At 33.9% G+C, this 13,024-nt stretch overlaps 1 protein-coding gene across 1 annotated transcript in view; it reads left to right on the forward strand.

The window, feature by feature from the left end:
• Window positions 1-13,024, forward strand: part of LOC148302181 (uncharacterized) — a 93,778-nt gene that overhangs the window by 78,351 nt on the left and 2,403 nt on the right. The window contains exons 14-16 of the mRNA XM_088272107.1: window positions 10,187-10,307; window positions 11,395-11,553; window positions 12,367-12,466. Of these exons, the coding sequence (XP_088128233.1) occupies window positions 10,187-10,307; window positions 11,395-11,553; window positions 12,367-12,466 (380 nt within the window). The remainder of the gene's footprint in view (window positions 1-10,186; window positions 10,308-11,394; window positions 11,554-12,366; window positions 12,467-13,024) is intronic.

The raw sequence follows: 13,024 nt of genomic DNA on the forward strand, positions 1-13,024 counted from the left end.
TCATAGGCTGGTTTAAGTGATCACTTTACACACGTGTAACATTCACCAATTCTACCCAATTCACCAATTCTTCATCTTTGATGAGATGTCAAAAAATAATATGAAAATAACTCCTGTAATAGGAGATAATCCAGATTTTGTGAACAAGTATTTGGACACACTCAAAATGTTGTTGATAGATTTATATTATCAAACACAGATTTGGCTAGTTTTTGAGTCTACTTAGTTCAACTTGGTAGACTCAAAAAACCTGTGTTTAATTTAAAATGAATAATAGATTTATATTATCCACTGACACTTCGTGATGGAATTGCATTTTTAATTTATTATTAGATTAAAACCAATATTTTTAGCTTTTCCGCTTTTTTATTTGACCAGCGACCGGGTTTCGTCGTTACCGACATCATCAGACTGGTGGTTTTTTAATCTAATAATAGATTTCATATTGGTTTAACACAGGATAGGTCACGTTTAGTCGCAACTTTAATTAAAATTCCGATAGAATACAGTAAACAGAACAGATTTCCATTTGGTCTGCGATTGAAACCATTTATACAAACAAAAAGGTGACATTTCGAAATACCGCCAATCATGACGTCACGCTCCTGCAGCCCGCAGCTAACTTCAAGCGACTCCATTTTGCTGATCGTCAATTTTTAATTGAAATTCCATTTTTCCGGTATTCATAAGCGTGAATCACGGCTTTATTTCCGCGTTTAGTTTACACGAATACCAGTTTTTTGACGGATTGTTTTGAAAACATTTAGATAGTTTGTAATCTGAACATTCGGATATGGGGGGCGATTCGTGCGTCACGGCCTTCTATACTTTAAATATATCCGGTAAGCCCCCTATAACGTTGAATAGGTGCCGTTATAGGAGTAAACGTTATAGGGAATTGATGTTTTTGATTCAAATACTTCGTTTATTATAACTGCAGACAGTTGGTAGAGTTCCATATTGAATTGTTGGGTAATATATCCGAAATTAAACACGGTTATTGGATTAAATTCTACTTTTATTTACATATATGGTGTTTGATAAAATGTGACGCGTTTCGTCTTATTATACGTTATAGGGAATTGATGTTTTTAATTCAAATACTCCGTTTATTATATTGTAATTGCAGACAGTTGGTAGAATTCCATATTGAATTGTTGGGTAATATATCCGAAATTAAACACGGTTATTGGATTGAATTCTACTTTCATTTACATATATGGTGTTTGATAAAATGTGACGCGTTTCGTCTTATTATACGTTATAGGGAATTGATGTTTTTAATTCAAATACTCCGTTTATTATAACTGCAGACAGTTGGTAGAGTTCCATTTTGAATTGTTGGGTAATATATCCAAAATTAAACACGGTTATTGGATTGAATTCTACTTTTATTTACATAAATGGTGTTTGATAATACGTGACGCGTTTCGTCTTATTAAGACACTGACTAAAAATATTTACAAGATGTCCTTATATACTAAAATTGATTGCTATTATTAGGTCTAGGGGTACATATAATGGTGGGTATTTCGATGTCAATAACGTATCACGGACCTACTGCGTTATACGAGGGACCACCGTTATAGGAAAAAATGCCGCAAACGTTATAGGGGAAAACCTTATACGAATGTACGTTATAGGAATGGCGTCGTTATATTTGTGTATATCAACTATTAGTAATTTACGTGTATACGTTTTGTTCGTGACTAAGCGAGAAACGAAATAGTAATAACGTATCATTTAAAAAATCACAAAAATAAGAAATAGTGGTATTTACTAAGTAAAACATTAATAAAAAATGGATAGATTTTACCACAAAGTCACTGCCGAATCAATTAATGAAATTTAAAAAATCTCTTAGCTACAATATATTTGAAATCATCAGCTTGTGATTTAGGAATCTAGATATTCGTTATGTACGGATTAAGGAATGTTGGATATTCATTATGTAAGGATTTAGGAATGTAGGATATTCATTGTGTAAGGATTTAGGAATGTAGGATATTCATTGTGTAAGGATTTAGGAATGATTGATAATCATTTTGTATGTATTTAGAAATGCTACATAAGTATTCACGATGTAGGGATTTAGGAATGTTGGATATTCATTGTGTAAGGATTTAGGAATGTTGGATATTCATTGTGTAAGGATTTAGGAATGATTGATAATCATTTTGTATGTATTTAGAAATGCTACATATTCACGATGTAGGGATTTAGGAATGTTGGATATTCATTGTGTAAGGATTTAGGAATGTTGGATATTCATTGTGTAAGGATTTAGGAATGATTGGTAATCATTTTGTATGTATTTAGAAATGCTACATATTCACGATGTAGGGATTTAGGAATGTTGGATATTCATTGTGTAAGGATTTAGGAATGTTGGATATTCATTGTGTAAGGATTTAGGAATGATTGGTAATCATTTTGTATGTATTTAGAAATGCTACATATTCACGATGTAGGGATTTAGGAATGTTGGATATTCATTGTGTAAGGATTTAGGAATGTTGGATATTCATTGTGTAAGAATTTAGGAATGATTGGTAATCATTTTGTATGTATTTAGAAATGCTACATATTCACGATGTAGGGATTTAGGAATGTTGGATATTCATTGTGTAAGGATTTAGGAATGTTGGATATTCATTGTGTAAGGATTTAGGAATGTTGGATATTCATTGTGTAAGGATTTAGGAATGTTGGATATTCATTGTGTATGGATTTAGGAATGATTGATAATCATTTTGTATGTATTTAGAAATGCTACATATTCACGATGTAGAGATTTAGGAATGTTGGATATTCATTGTGTAAGGATTTAGGAATGTTGGATATTCATTGTGTAAGGATTTAGGAATGTTGGATATTCATTGTGTAAGGATTTAGGAATGTTGGATATTCATTGTGTATGGATTTAGGAATGATTGATAATCATTTTGTATGTATTTAGAAATGCTACATATTCACGATGTAGGGATTTAGGAATGTTGGATATTCATTGTGTAAGGATTTAGGAATGTTGGATATTCATTGTGTTAGGATTTAGGAATGTTGGATATTCATTGTGTAAGGATTTAGGAATGTTGGATATTCATTGTGTATGGATTTAGGAATGATTGATAATCATTTTGTATGTATTTAGAAATGCTACATATTCACGATGTAGGGATTTAGGAATGTTGGATATTCATTGTGTAAGGATTTAGGAATGTTGGATATTCATTGTGTATGGATTTAGGAATGATTGATAATCATTTTGTATGTATTTAGAAATGCTACATATTCACGATGTAGGGATTTAGGAATGTTGGATATTCATTGTGTAAGGATTTAGGAATGTTGGATATTCATTGTGTAAGGATTTAGGAATGTTGGATATTCATTGTGTAAGGATTTAGGAATGTTGGATATTCATTGTGTAAGGATTTAGGAATGTTGGATATTCATTGTGTATGGATTTAGGAATGATTGATAATCATTTTGTATGTATTTAGAAATGCTACATATTCACGATGTAGGGATTTAGGAATGTTGGATATTCATTATGTAAGGATTTAGGAATGTTGGATATTCATTGCGTAAGGATTTAGGAATGATTGATATTCATTATGTAAGTATTTAGAAATGCTACATATTCACGATGTAGGGATTTAGGAATGTTGGATATTCATTATGTAAGGATTTAGGAATGTTGGATATTCATTGCGTAAGGATTTAGGAATGATTGATATTCATTATGTAAGTATTTAGAAATGCTACATATTCACGATGTAGGGATTTAGGAATGTTGGATATTCATTATGTAAGGATTTAGGAATGTTGGATATTCATTGCGTAAGGATTTAGGAATGATTGATATTCATTATGTAAGTATTTAGAAATGCTACATATTCACGATGTAGGGATTTAGGAATGTTGGATATTCATTATGTAAGGATTTAGGAATGTTGGATATTCATTGCGTAAGGATTTAGGAATGATTGATATTCATTATGTAAGTATTTAGAAATGCTACATATTCACGATGTAGGGATTTAGGAATGTTGGATATTCATTATGTAAGGATTTAGGAATGTTGGATATTCATTGCGTAAGGATTTAGGAATGATTGATATTCATTATGTAAGTATTTAGAAATGCTACATATTCACGATGTAGGGATTTAGGAATGTTGGATATTCATTATATAGGGTTTAGAGCAGGCATGGGGAACCTTTCTATTTCAAAAGGCCACATTCACTTATCTGATTCAACATGAGGCCGCAGTAAAAAAAACGTTGACACCCCCCCTATAAACTAAATATTTGAATTATATTACAATATAAATTGTTAAAAAAGCAATTAAAAAAATATGGAAAAAATGCCTATTTACAAAAATTTTCATCAGTCAAAAGGCCGCACTAGAATAGACAAAAGGCCGCATGCGGCCTTAAGGCCGCAGGTTCCCGATGCCTGGTTTAGAGTATAATGTTAATTCGTTACACGAAAATTTCGGTACGTGTAAAACTCGTTATTTGAGCTGTTTGCTTATATGAATACATAAAAAATTCGTTAAGTGGATCAGTTAGATACGTTGAATATTACTTGATATTTAAATATGTCGAGAAAAACCGATTTATTTCCCAAAAAACAAATTAAATCATGTTTTTTTTTACATATTCAAACAATGTCCACTTTAACCCTTTGGTAACCAAATCGACTTGACGGATCATGGAGCATTTCGAGAATACCTCTTCCGTTCAAAAATTAGATAAAATTCTACTTGTGTATGAGGTGAGATAGACAGAGACAAACGCCCATAGGGCGCTTGTCCACTACCCGGAATTTTACCGTCTGGCAGTCCGGTTTTTTAAAAATAAATGCGACGACAGTTTAGTGTGATCGAATTTAGTTCACGCACCGATCTGCAGAAAGACGGCCAAAAGCACAAGCTGATCCAAGCCAATCATCGTTTTAAAACGCTAACTGACGTGCCGGACGGTAAAATTCCGTGTAATACCGTGTAGTGGACAAACGCCCATACTGTCCAATTTATTTTTATTTTTTTTAAATACCTAACGTCCGAAAGTGAAACCGGTAGACATAAAAATCTCGGTGAGTGGTTATATACTAATATTACTAACATTTTTGTAAAAAAATATAAGAGTTAATAGGACTAACCGTATGCTTTTTTTAAATTACCTAACGCCCTAGTGACTTTGAAATCTAGCTACGGCTTATGCAACACCACTTATCATGAGCCTACTCAGGCTTCAACTTTTTAAGTTTCATAGCCTATACCTACTCGTGAGTGGATTTAGTCTTCATGTTTACAGTATGTATCTGACACTTTTATATATCATGACGTCAGATCCGACGGATCCGGTATTTCTCGCTAGAGTTCCGAAAGCCGATATCGCTCACTCCTTTCAAGAACGTCATAAATAAAAAATCGTCAATTTTTAGTTGTGCATGTTTTCGGATTTCCCAGAAAATGTACTATATCCCAGCAAAAGCGGCATATTTTTAACTTTATATTTACCCGCTACAGGGCAGAAAATGTTGTTTTTGCATTTTGAAGAAAAGGTAGGGTTTGATTATTTTTTTTAAATATACTAAATATTTTTCAAATGTAAAAAAAAACCTTCAGGTTTTACCTTAAAAGATCTGTTGCACAGTAAAAAGTTCAATAAGTGGCTTGATATTTATTTTTAATACATTGTGTTATATTTTTAAACTTTGAAAACGATCTCCTGTAAAATCAAGTTTTTTGATTTATGAAATTCTTGAAAGGAGTGAGCGATATATCGGATTTTGGTAGACAAAGGGTTGACAATGTCCGCTCTAAGCGACTGTCTCCTGTGACCATTAATTTAATGTCTCGGCATGAAAAACGTGTTTTTATTTCCGTGCGACACGCCTCCGAGTTGTCGTAGGACACGTTCTCATAAATTATCCCGGTCTTCTCGAGACACTACTATATTTCAAAGAATTATCTTCGTGAAAAATGGCCGCGAAAAATTGTATTTAAAGATTTCTCGAGACAAACAAATTATTATTAGAGGAATTTTATAAATATTTGTGCGAATGTGAGTGCTCCCACCTCAGAGGTGGCCATGACTCCGTAGTATTAGTAGATTATTTTGATCATGACATCTCAATAAAGATGATGAAGAATATATAAGTTTGAGTATTTACAAGGTTTATGGCCTGTCATAGGCTGGATTTAGTGACTACTTTATACGCGTGTAACATTCATCAATTTTGTCCATGACTGACAACCACACTATTCAAATTCTTGGAACTTCCAGATATATTTATTAAACTCGATACACAGTTTTAAAACTCGATAGACTTCACGAGAGACATCTATGGTGGGATGAGCCAAGCTTTTTATTAAGCAGAAACTCTTTCATTTGTATAATTTATATTAAGTTATTTAAATTTATCTTATATTATAACATGTACATTTAAGTTTGTCTTATAATAACATCTCCATAATTTTTCCCCCTTTTAATTAATTTAACATTAATATCTTCATAATTTCCCCCTTTTAAGTTAATTTTACGTTAATATCTTCATAATTTTGCACCCTTTCAGTTAATTTTACATTAATATCCTCATAACTTTCCCAATTTTCAGTAAATTTTACATTTATACCTTCATATTTTAGCCCCCTTTCCAGTTAATTTTACATTAATATCTTCATAAATTCCCCATTTTTAATTTAATTTACATTAATATCTTCATATTTTTGCCCCCTTTCCAGTTAATTTTACATTAATATTTCCATAAATTCCACATTTTTAATTTAATTTACATTAATATCTTCATAATTTTGCCCCCTTTAAGTTAATATTACATTATTATCTTCATAATTTCCCCCTTTTCAGTTAATTTTACATTAATATCTTTATAATTTTTCCCCCTTTAAGTTAATTTTACATTATTATCTTCATAATTTTGCCCCCTTTAAGTTAATTTTACACAAACATCATCATAATTTTCCCCTTTTCAGTTAATTTTACATTAATATCTTCATAAATTCCCCATTTTTAATTTAATTTACATTAATATCTTCATAATTTTGCCCCCTTCTAGTTAATTTTACATTAATATCTTCATAAATTTGCCCCCTTTTAGTTTAATTTACATTAAAACGATCATTATTCAGTTGGACTCGCCCGGGATCGCTCGAGAGTGACCAATTTACATCGGATATTAAGACGAACCGTTGAGTTTATCTTTCCTTCGGTTGAACGCAAATTTAGAATCCAGTTCTCGATAAACTTCTAGCACACGCGGTCATCTCGGTGACTGTTCTAAAAAAATCGTAATCGCGCGAATAATTGACCGTCCTAATAATCAACAATCGGCGTTTACGACATTTTGTGTGTGTCCAAATACTTGTTCACAAATCTGGATTACCTCCAATTAGGAGAAATTAAAATAAATGACATCTTAATATTCATTCAAACCCTTATCCGCACCCCAATGGTGCATACGGCACTGCATTATATAAACACAGTGTTATCTTGATCTTTAACACACGAAGGAAAGGTGATCAGCCCTCCGCTTCAGGTACCAGTCCAGGGTAATATTGAATAAATATTGGAGTGGAAAAATCTTATATTTATTTGACCCCCCCTGGGAATCGAACCCGGGATCTCTGGAACGGTATCCGAGCGTGCTGACCATCATACTACGGAGGCGGACGAAATATAGATCTGTCATTTCAATATAGATGAAGAATAATATGAAAGTCTGGGCATTTACGGGGCTTCCGACTTGTCACAGGCTTGGTTAAAATTGAGTAGGATTGGTGAATATTACAGCTTTCTTCGATCCAACATTGATGCTTTTTCAAGACTGATTAATACTCAGTATTGATAAAGAAGCAATTATCTTCAAAACCGGTAGACATTATAATTAAGTTATAATAAAATATTAATAGTGATTTTAAAACAAAGCTGTATTTTAATTATAATTTTGAATATTCGTTGGTTTTAAATTAAAAGCGTGCGTCTTTTCGTGGCATCTGTGATGTTAGTCGTCAAGTTGGAGTGACGTATCGCTCGCTACACCGGAAGTGGGATGTTGTGATAGCCCCGGAAGCTGCCAGTCAGGAAGAGATGTCGGTCTGGTTCACGTACGCGAAGAAGAGGTCTTCGGCCGCCGTGAAGCGCTCGCAGTCTCTGCCGAAAGTAAGATGCAGACCCATTGCAGATTACGGCATTACCATTTCATTCTGCGGAGTGTGGAATTTGAGAGGTGTAAAATCAAAATTTGAGGAGTGTATAATCGAATTTGAGAGCTGTGTAATCGAAATTTAAGGGATGTAAAAAATAATCGAAATATGAGAGCTATAAAACCGAAATTCGAGGGTTGTAAAATTGAAATTTGAGAGCTGTAAAACCGAAATTTGAGGGGTGTAAAATTGAAATTTGGGAGCTGTAAAACCGAAATTTCAGGGGTGTAAAATTGAAATTTGAGAGCTGTAAAACCGAATTTTGAAGAATGTAAAATCGAAATTCAGAGATGTAAATCGAAATTTTTGAGATGTAAAACTAAAATTTGAGGGTCGTGTTACCGAAATTTGAGGGTTGTAAAAATGTAGTAAAACTTAGTTTTACACTATTTTGTAGTTTTAGAATACAAAGCCACACCATTCTGTCTTGGCAGACAATCTTCGCCTCTTCCACATTCGTGCATCTTTTCATTTAAAAAAAAAATGATCGGCCACATCCAACAGTGGGACACTCACCCTACCAAATTGACGTGACGCCCCCAGTTTGTCATTTCCAATTTAGATAATGCTCGTAATTTGTCATACACAACAGTTGTTTGTGCCGAGCTCTGCCCGTGGAACGCCTGCGTAGCGCAATTACACTCAATCAAGGATGACCTGAAGTAGGAACTTGAGAACTGTAAACAGAAATGTAATCATGGTATACACTCTTAACCCTTTAAGTGCCGTATGGCATACACACACACACACACACACACACACACACACACACACACACACACACACACACACATATATATAAAACGTGGTAATATTTTCCTTCGTAAATTGGGTGTAAATAATATGTAAAGTGGGTGTATAATAATAAAATAAACAATGTGTTGCTTTGTAATTAAAGTTTATAATTAAAGTTTATTCTTAATTTATCTTTATAATATTTTTCTATCTATCTATCTGATTCTGACAGTTCAGAATAATATTTTTTCTATCTGATGTCTTTTGTTTTATTCAGCGCGACGCATGCGACATCTGGTGGTAGAACTGTTTTATGTAGGTACTATTTGTAAGTACTTAATAAAATGTATAGGCAGTCGAACTCGGTTATTACGAGCACCGTTATAGCGAGATCTCGGATATAACGAGCAATATTTCGTAAAAATGTTGGTTTCTGGTTTTCTCAGCAATTTTTATAAGAAAACTGGATTGACAGGAAAATATGACATGTCGCTCACTCCTTTCAAGAACGTCTTAAATAAAAAAAAAAAGTCAATTTTCAGTTGTGCATGCTTTAGGATTGCCCAGAAAATGTACTATATCCCAGCAAAAGAGGCATATTTTTAACTTAATATTTACCCGCTATAGGGCAGAAAATGTTGTTTTTGCATTTTGAATAAAAGGTATTGTTTAACTATTTTTTTAAATAAACTAAATATTTTTCAAATGGAGAAAAAACCTTTAGGTTTTACCTAAAAAGATCTGTTGCACACTTAAAAGTTCAATAAGTGGCTTGATATTTATTTTTGATACATTGTGTTATATTTTTAAACTTTAAAAACGTTCTCCCGAAAAATCAAGTTTTTTAGATTTATGACGTTCTTGAAAGGAGTGAGCGATGGGTGTAATGGGTGAATTGTATAAATTTTGTTTCATTTGCGACATATTGTGTTATGTGATCATTCTAGATAACATACTTCATGTGATAGGTATGTTATAAAATATTTTTGCTAAAAAAAATAATTTTTAAATGTTCAAAATACAGAATTGTGCGAAAGTCGAATGTGCGAATGATGAGGTCCGCCTGTATAAAGTGATCACTAAAATTATAAACCATCCTGTAGCGGGTCGTAAGCCATGTAAAATACCCACACTTCCATATTCCTCTTCATCTATGTTGAGATGTCAAAAATGTAATTGAAAATATCCCTAATTATAATTTTTCCCTTTTTCTAGCAACTCCGGCATTCCCAGACTGATTCGTTCAATTCGTCTGCCTGCATAGAGGATGGCGGTGACGGCGGAACTCCCCTCCGGCCCATCTCCCAGCTCTCCGACATGAGCAGCGAAAACGGAGGTAAGAAGAAGAAGAAGAATTGTGTAGAATATTCCCGATAAAGCAGCTGTAGGCTTGATGACTCGACTGCAATCAGCATTCAACGCTGATACCTCGATTAGGGTAAAAATATTTTTTTGGGGTAGTAAGAAAACAGTAACGTGTTAGTATTTTTACAAATTCAAACAATTTGCTCACTCCTTTCAAGAACGTCATAAATCAAAAATCGTAAATTATTAGTTGTGCATGTTTTCGAAATGCCCAGAAAATGTACTATATCCCAGCAAAAGCGGCATATTTTAAACTTAATATTTACCCGCAACAGGGCAGAATGTGTTGTTTTTGCATTTTGAAGAAAAGTTATTGTTTAATATTTTTTTTTTGAATATACTAAATATTTTTCAAATGGAGAAAAAACCTTCAGGTTTTACCTAAAAAGATCTGTTGCACAGTAAAAAGTACAATAAGTGGCTTGATATTTATTTTCAATATATTGTATTATATTTTTAAACTTACTTTTTTGATTTATGACGTTCTCGAAAGGAGTGAGCGAATTCAGAAATTAATTAAACGCTGAAGACTATTCAAATTGTTCTTGCATAAAAAAAAATCCCAATTTTAAAGTAATTGAATCAAATATGAAGCAACATCTTTCTCCAAAAACTGAAAAGGAAACCTGAAAATGTAAATTTAGTTTGATCAAATTTAAAATTTTTATTTATTTGTCTATTACTGTAAGTAATAAATAATATTTACTATTTTCATGTAACTTTTTAAAAAAAAATTGTGTAAATTAATTCAATAAATAATTTTGATTTTAAATATACATTGATTGTCTTCTTTTCAAAATGACGGGAGGGGGTAATATCGAACTACGCAAAAATATTTTAAGCTTAACTAGAGTGATGTTTCCAACACTGAATTCACTCACATCACAAAAAACTGACCTAAAACACGCAGAAATCCGAGTTGAAATTCAAATGACAACGTTTTGAATGTGTCCAAATACTTGTTCACCGATCTGGATTATCTCCAGTTAGGAGTAATTTCTCTCCCTTTCAAATAAAAATGATAGTTATTATTATTTTAATTGTTAAATTACTTCCAGGTTTGATGTACGGCGGCGTGGAAGCCCCTAGAAGGCCGAGGAAGGTCTCCAACTCTGGGTTAAGTCCCCGGATGAGGGAAGACCTCCAGAGACCTTTAACCCGCTACCTCCCCATCGACCAAGATGACCTCAATCTGAGAACGCATATTGAATCCGCAGGTATATATATCGTAGTAGTACAGGAGAAAGTGAAAAATTCTTAAAATCTACTGTGACACGTGTACGATGCATTCTGTATCATTTTTAAACACCGTATGTCGTTTGAAAATGATGCGGAATGCATCGAAACATATGTCACAGTAGATTTTAAGAAATAGAGGTATTTACTAAGTAAAACCTAAATTAAAAATGGATAGATTTTACCACAAAGGGACTGCCGAATCAATTACATACTTAGCATACTTGACCCCTCATTCCTCAAAGAGGTTTATTAGGTTCTGTTACAATCCACAATTTTACATGGAATTGTTGGCTGGGGCGGAGGTGCCAAAACTATGTTGGACCCAGTACTCAAAGTCCAAAAACTTATCTTAAGAATCATAAATAAATATATCTCGACACTCCCATCCAATGAACTATTCAGAAGCTACATGGTCCTAGACGTACGGCAATCCCTCCAATTTGATTTGCAATGCTTTTAATTTGGTTTGTAAAGTGTCCAATTTGAAGTGGAAAAACTGTATATAACTGTACACAATAAGGCGGGGTTGAAACATGGTATTTTAGGGTGAAGACTGACCGGAGCATTTGGCCGTAACGTAACACATTACGATGCAAGCATTCAGGCAGTCAGTACAGCGAGCTGAGCGCTCCATCCATAGTTCGGGATGCTCGCCGCGAGCTATGCTACGACGTTATGTTACGACAAAATGCTCCGGTCAGTCTCCACCATCATATTATTTTTCTGGCAAAATGCATGTGTGGTCCTACTCAGCAGCCGCATGGCTAACGCAGCGTGCTTGTTTGTTGAAGGTCACCAAGTGGACCTGTGTCCGTACATAATGATCGACTCGACTTCCTGCCGCGGCTACTTGCACAAACTCGGAGCTAAATTCCACGGCTGGTCTAAACGGTAAGTCATCCACGTTTTAATTACATAATTTGAAGCAATGACATATGGGATCAAAAGTGGAGCGGACATTATAGTCACGAAAAACGTGCTTAGAGTGTCAGAAATGAAGACTCTAAGGTGCATATCTGGTAAGAGTCTACGAGACAGAATAAGAGTAATAATTTGGGGTCCTGTCTTTCAACATGTCCTGCCTATTGTCACTTGAGTCTTGCCACGTGACCCATGATATCCTCCATTTTGGTTCTGTTCCTGATTTCTTCATTTCTTACTTTATCCCTCAGGGTTAAACCAAGCATGGATCTTTTCATGGATCGCTGTGTTATTTGAGTACCAGAAATGGAGACTCTAAGGAGCATATCTGGCAAGAGTCTTCGAGATAGAATAAGAAACGCCGGGATAAGAATGGAACCATCCAGACTCCCCCACATTGCACTGCAAGATAGACCACAAAAGAGATGGATTGACAGCTGGGAATCGATATCGCAGGAGGCTAAAATAGGCTCTCTTAAAAACAGGCCACAAGGCCTACACCAAGAGAAGACGAAGAAGAGGAGGAAG

This window comes from Brachycentrus maculatus, unplaced genomic scaffold, assembly GCF_059751285.1.
Source record: "Brachycentrus maculatus isolate JH-2025_06_01 unplaced genomic scaffold, ASM5975128v1 h1tg000475l, whole genome shotgun sequence".
Taxonomy (NCBI): domain Eukaryota; kingdom Metazoa; phylum Arthropoda; class Insecta; order Trichoptera; family Brachycentridae; genus Brachycentrus; species Brachycentrus maculatus.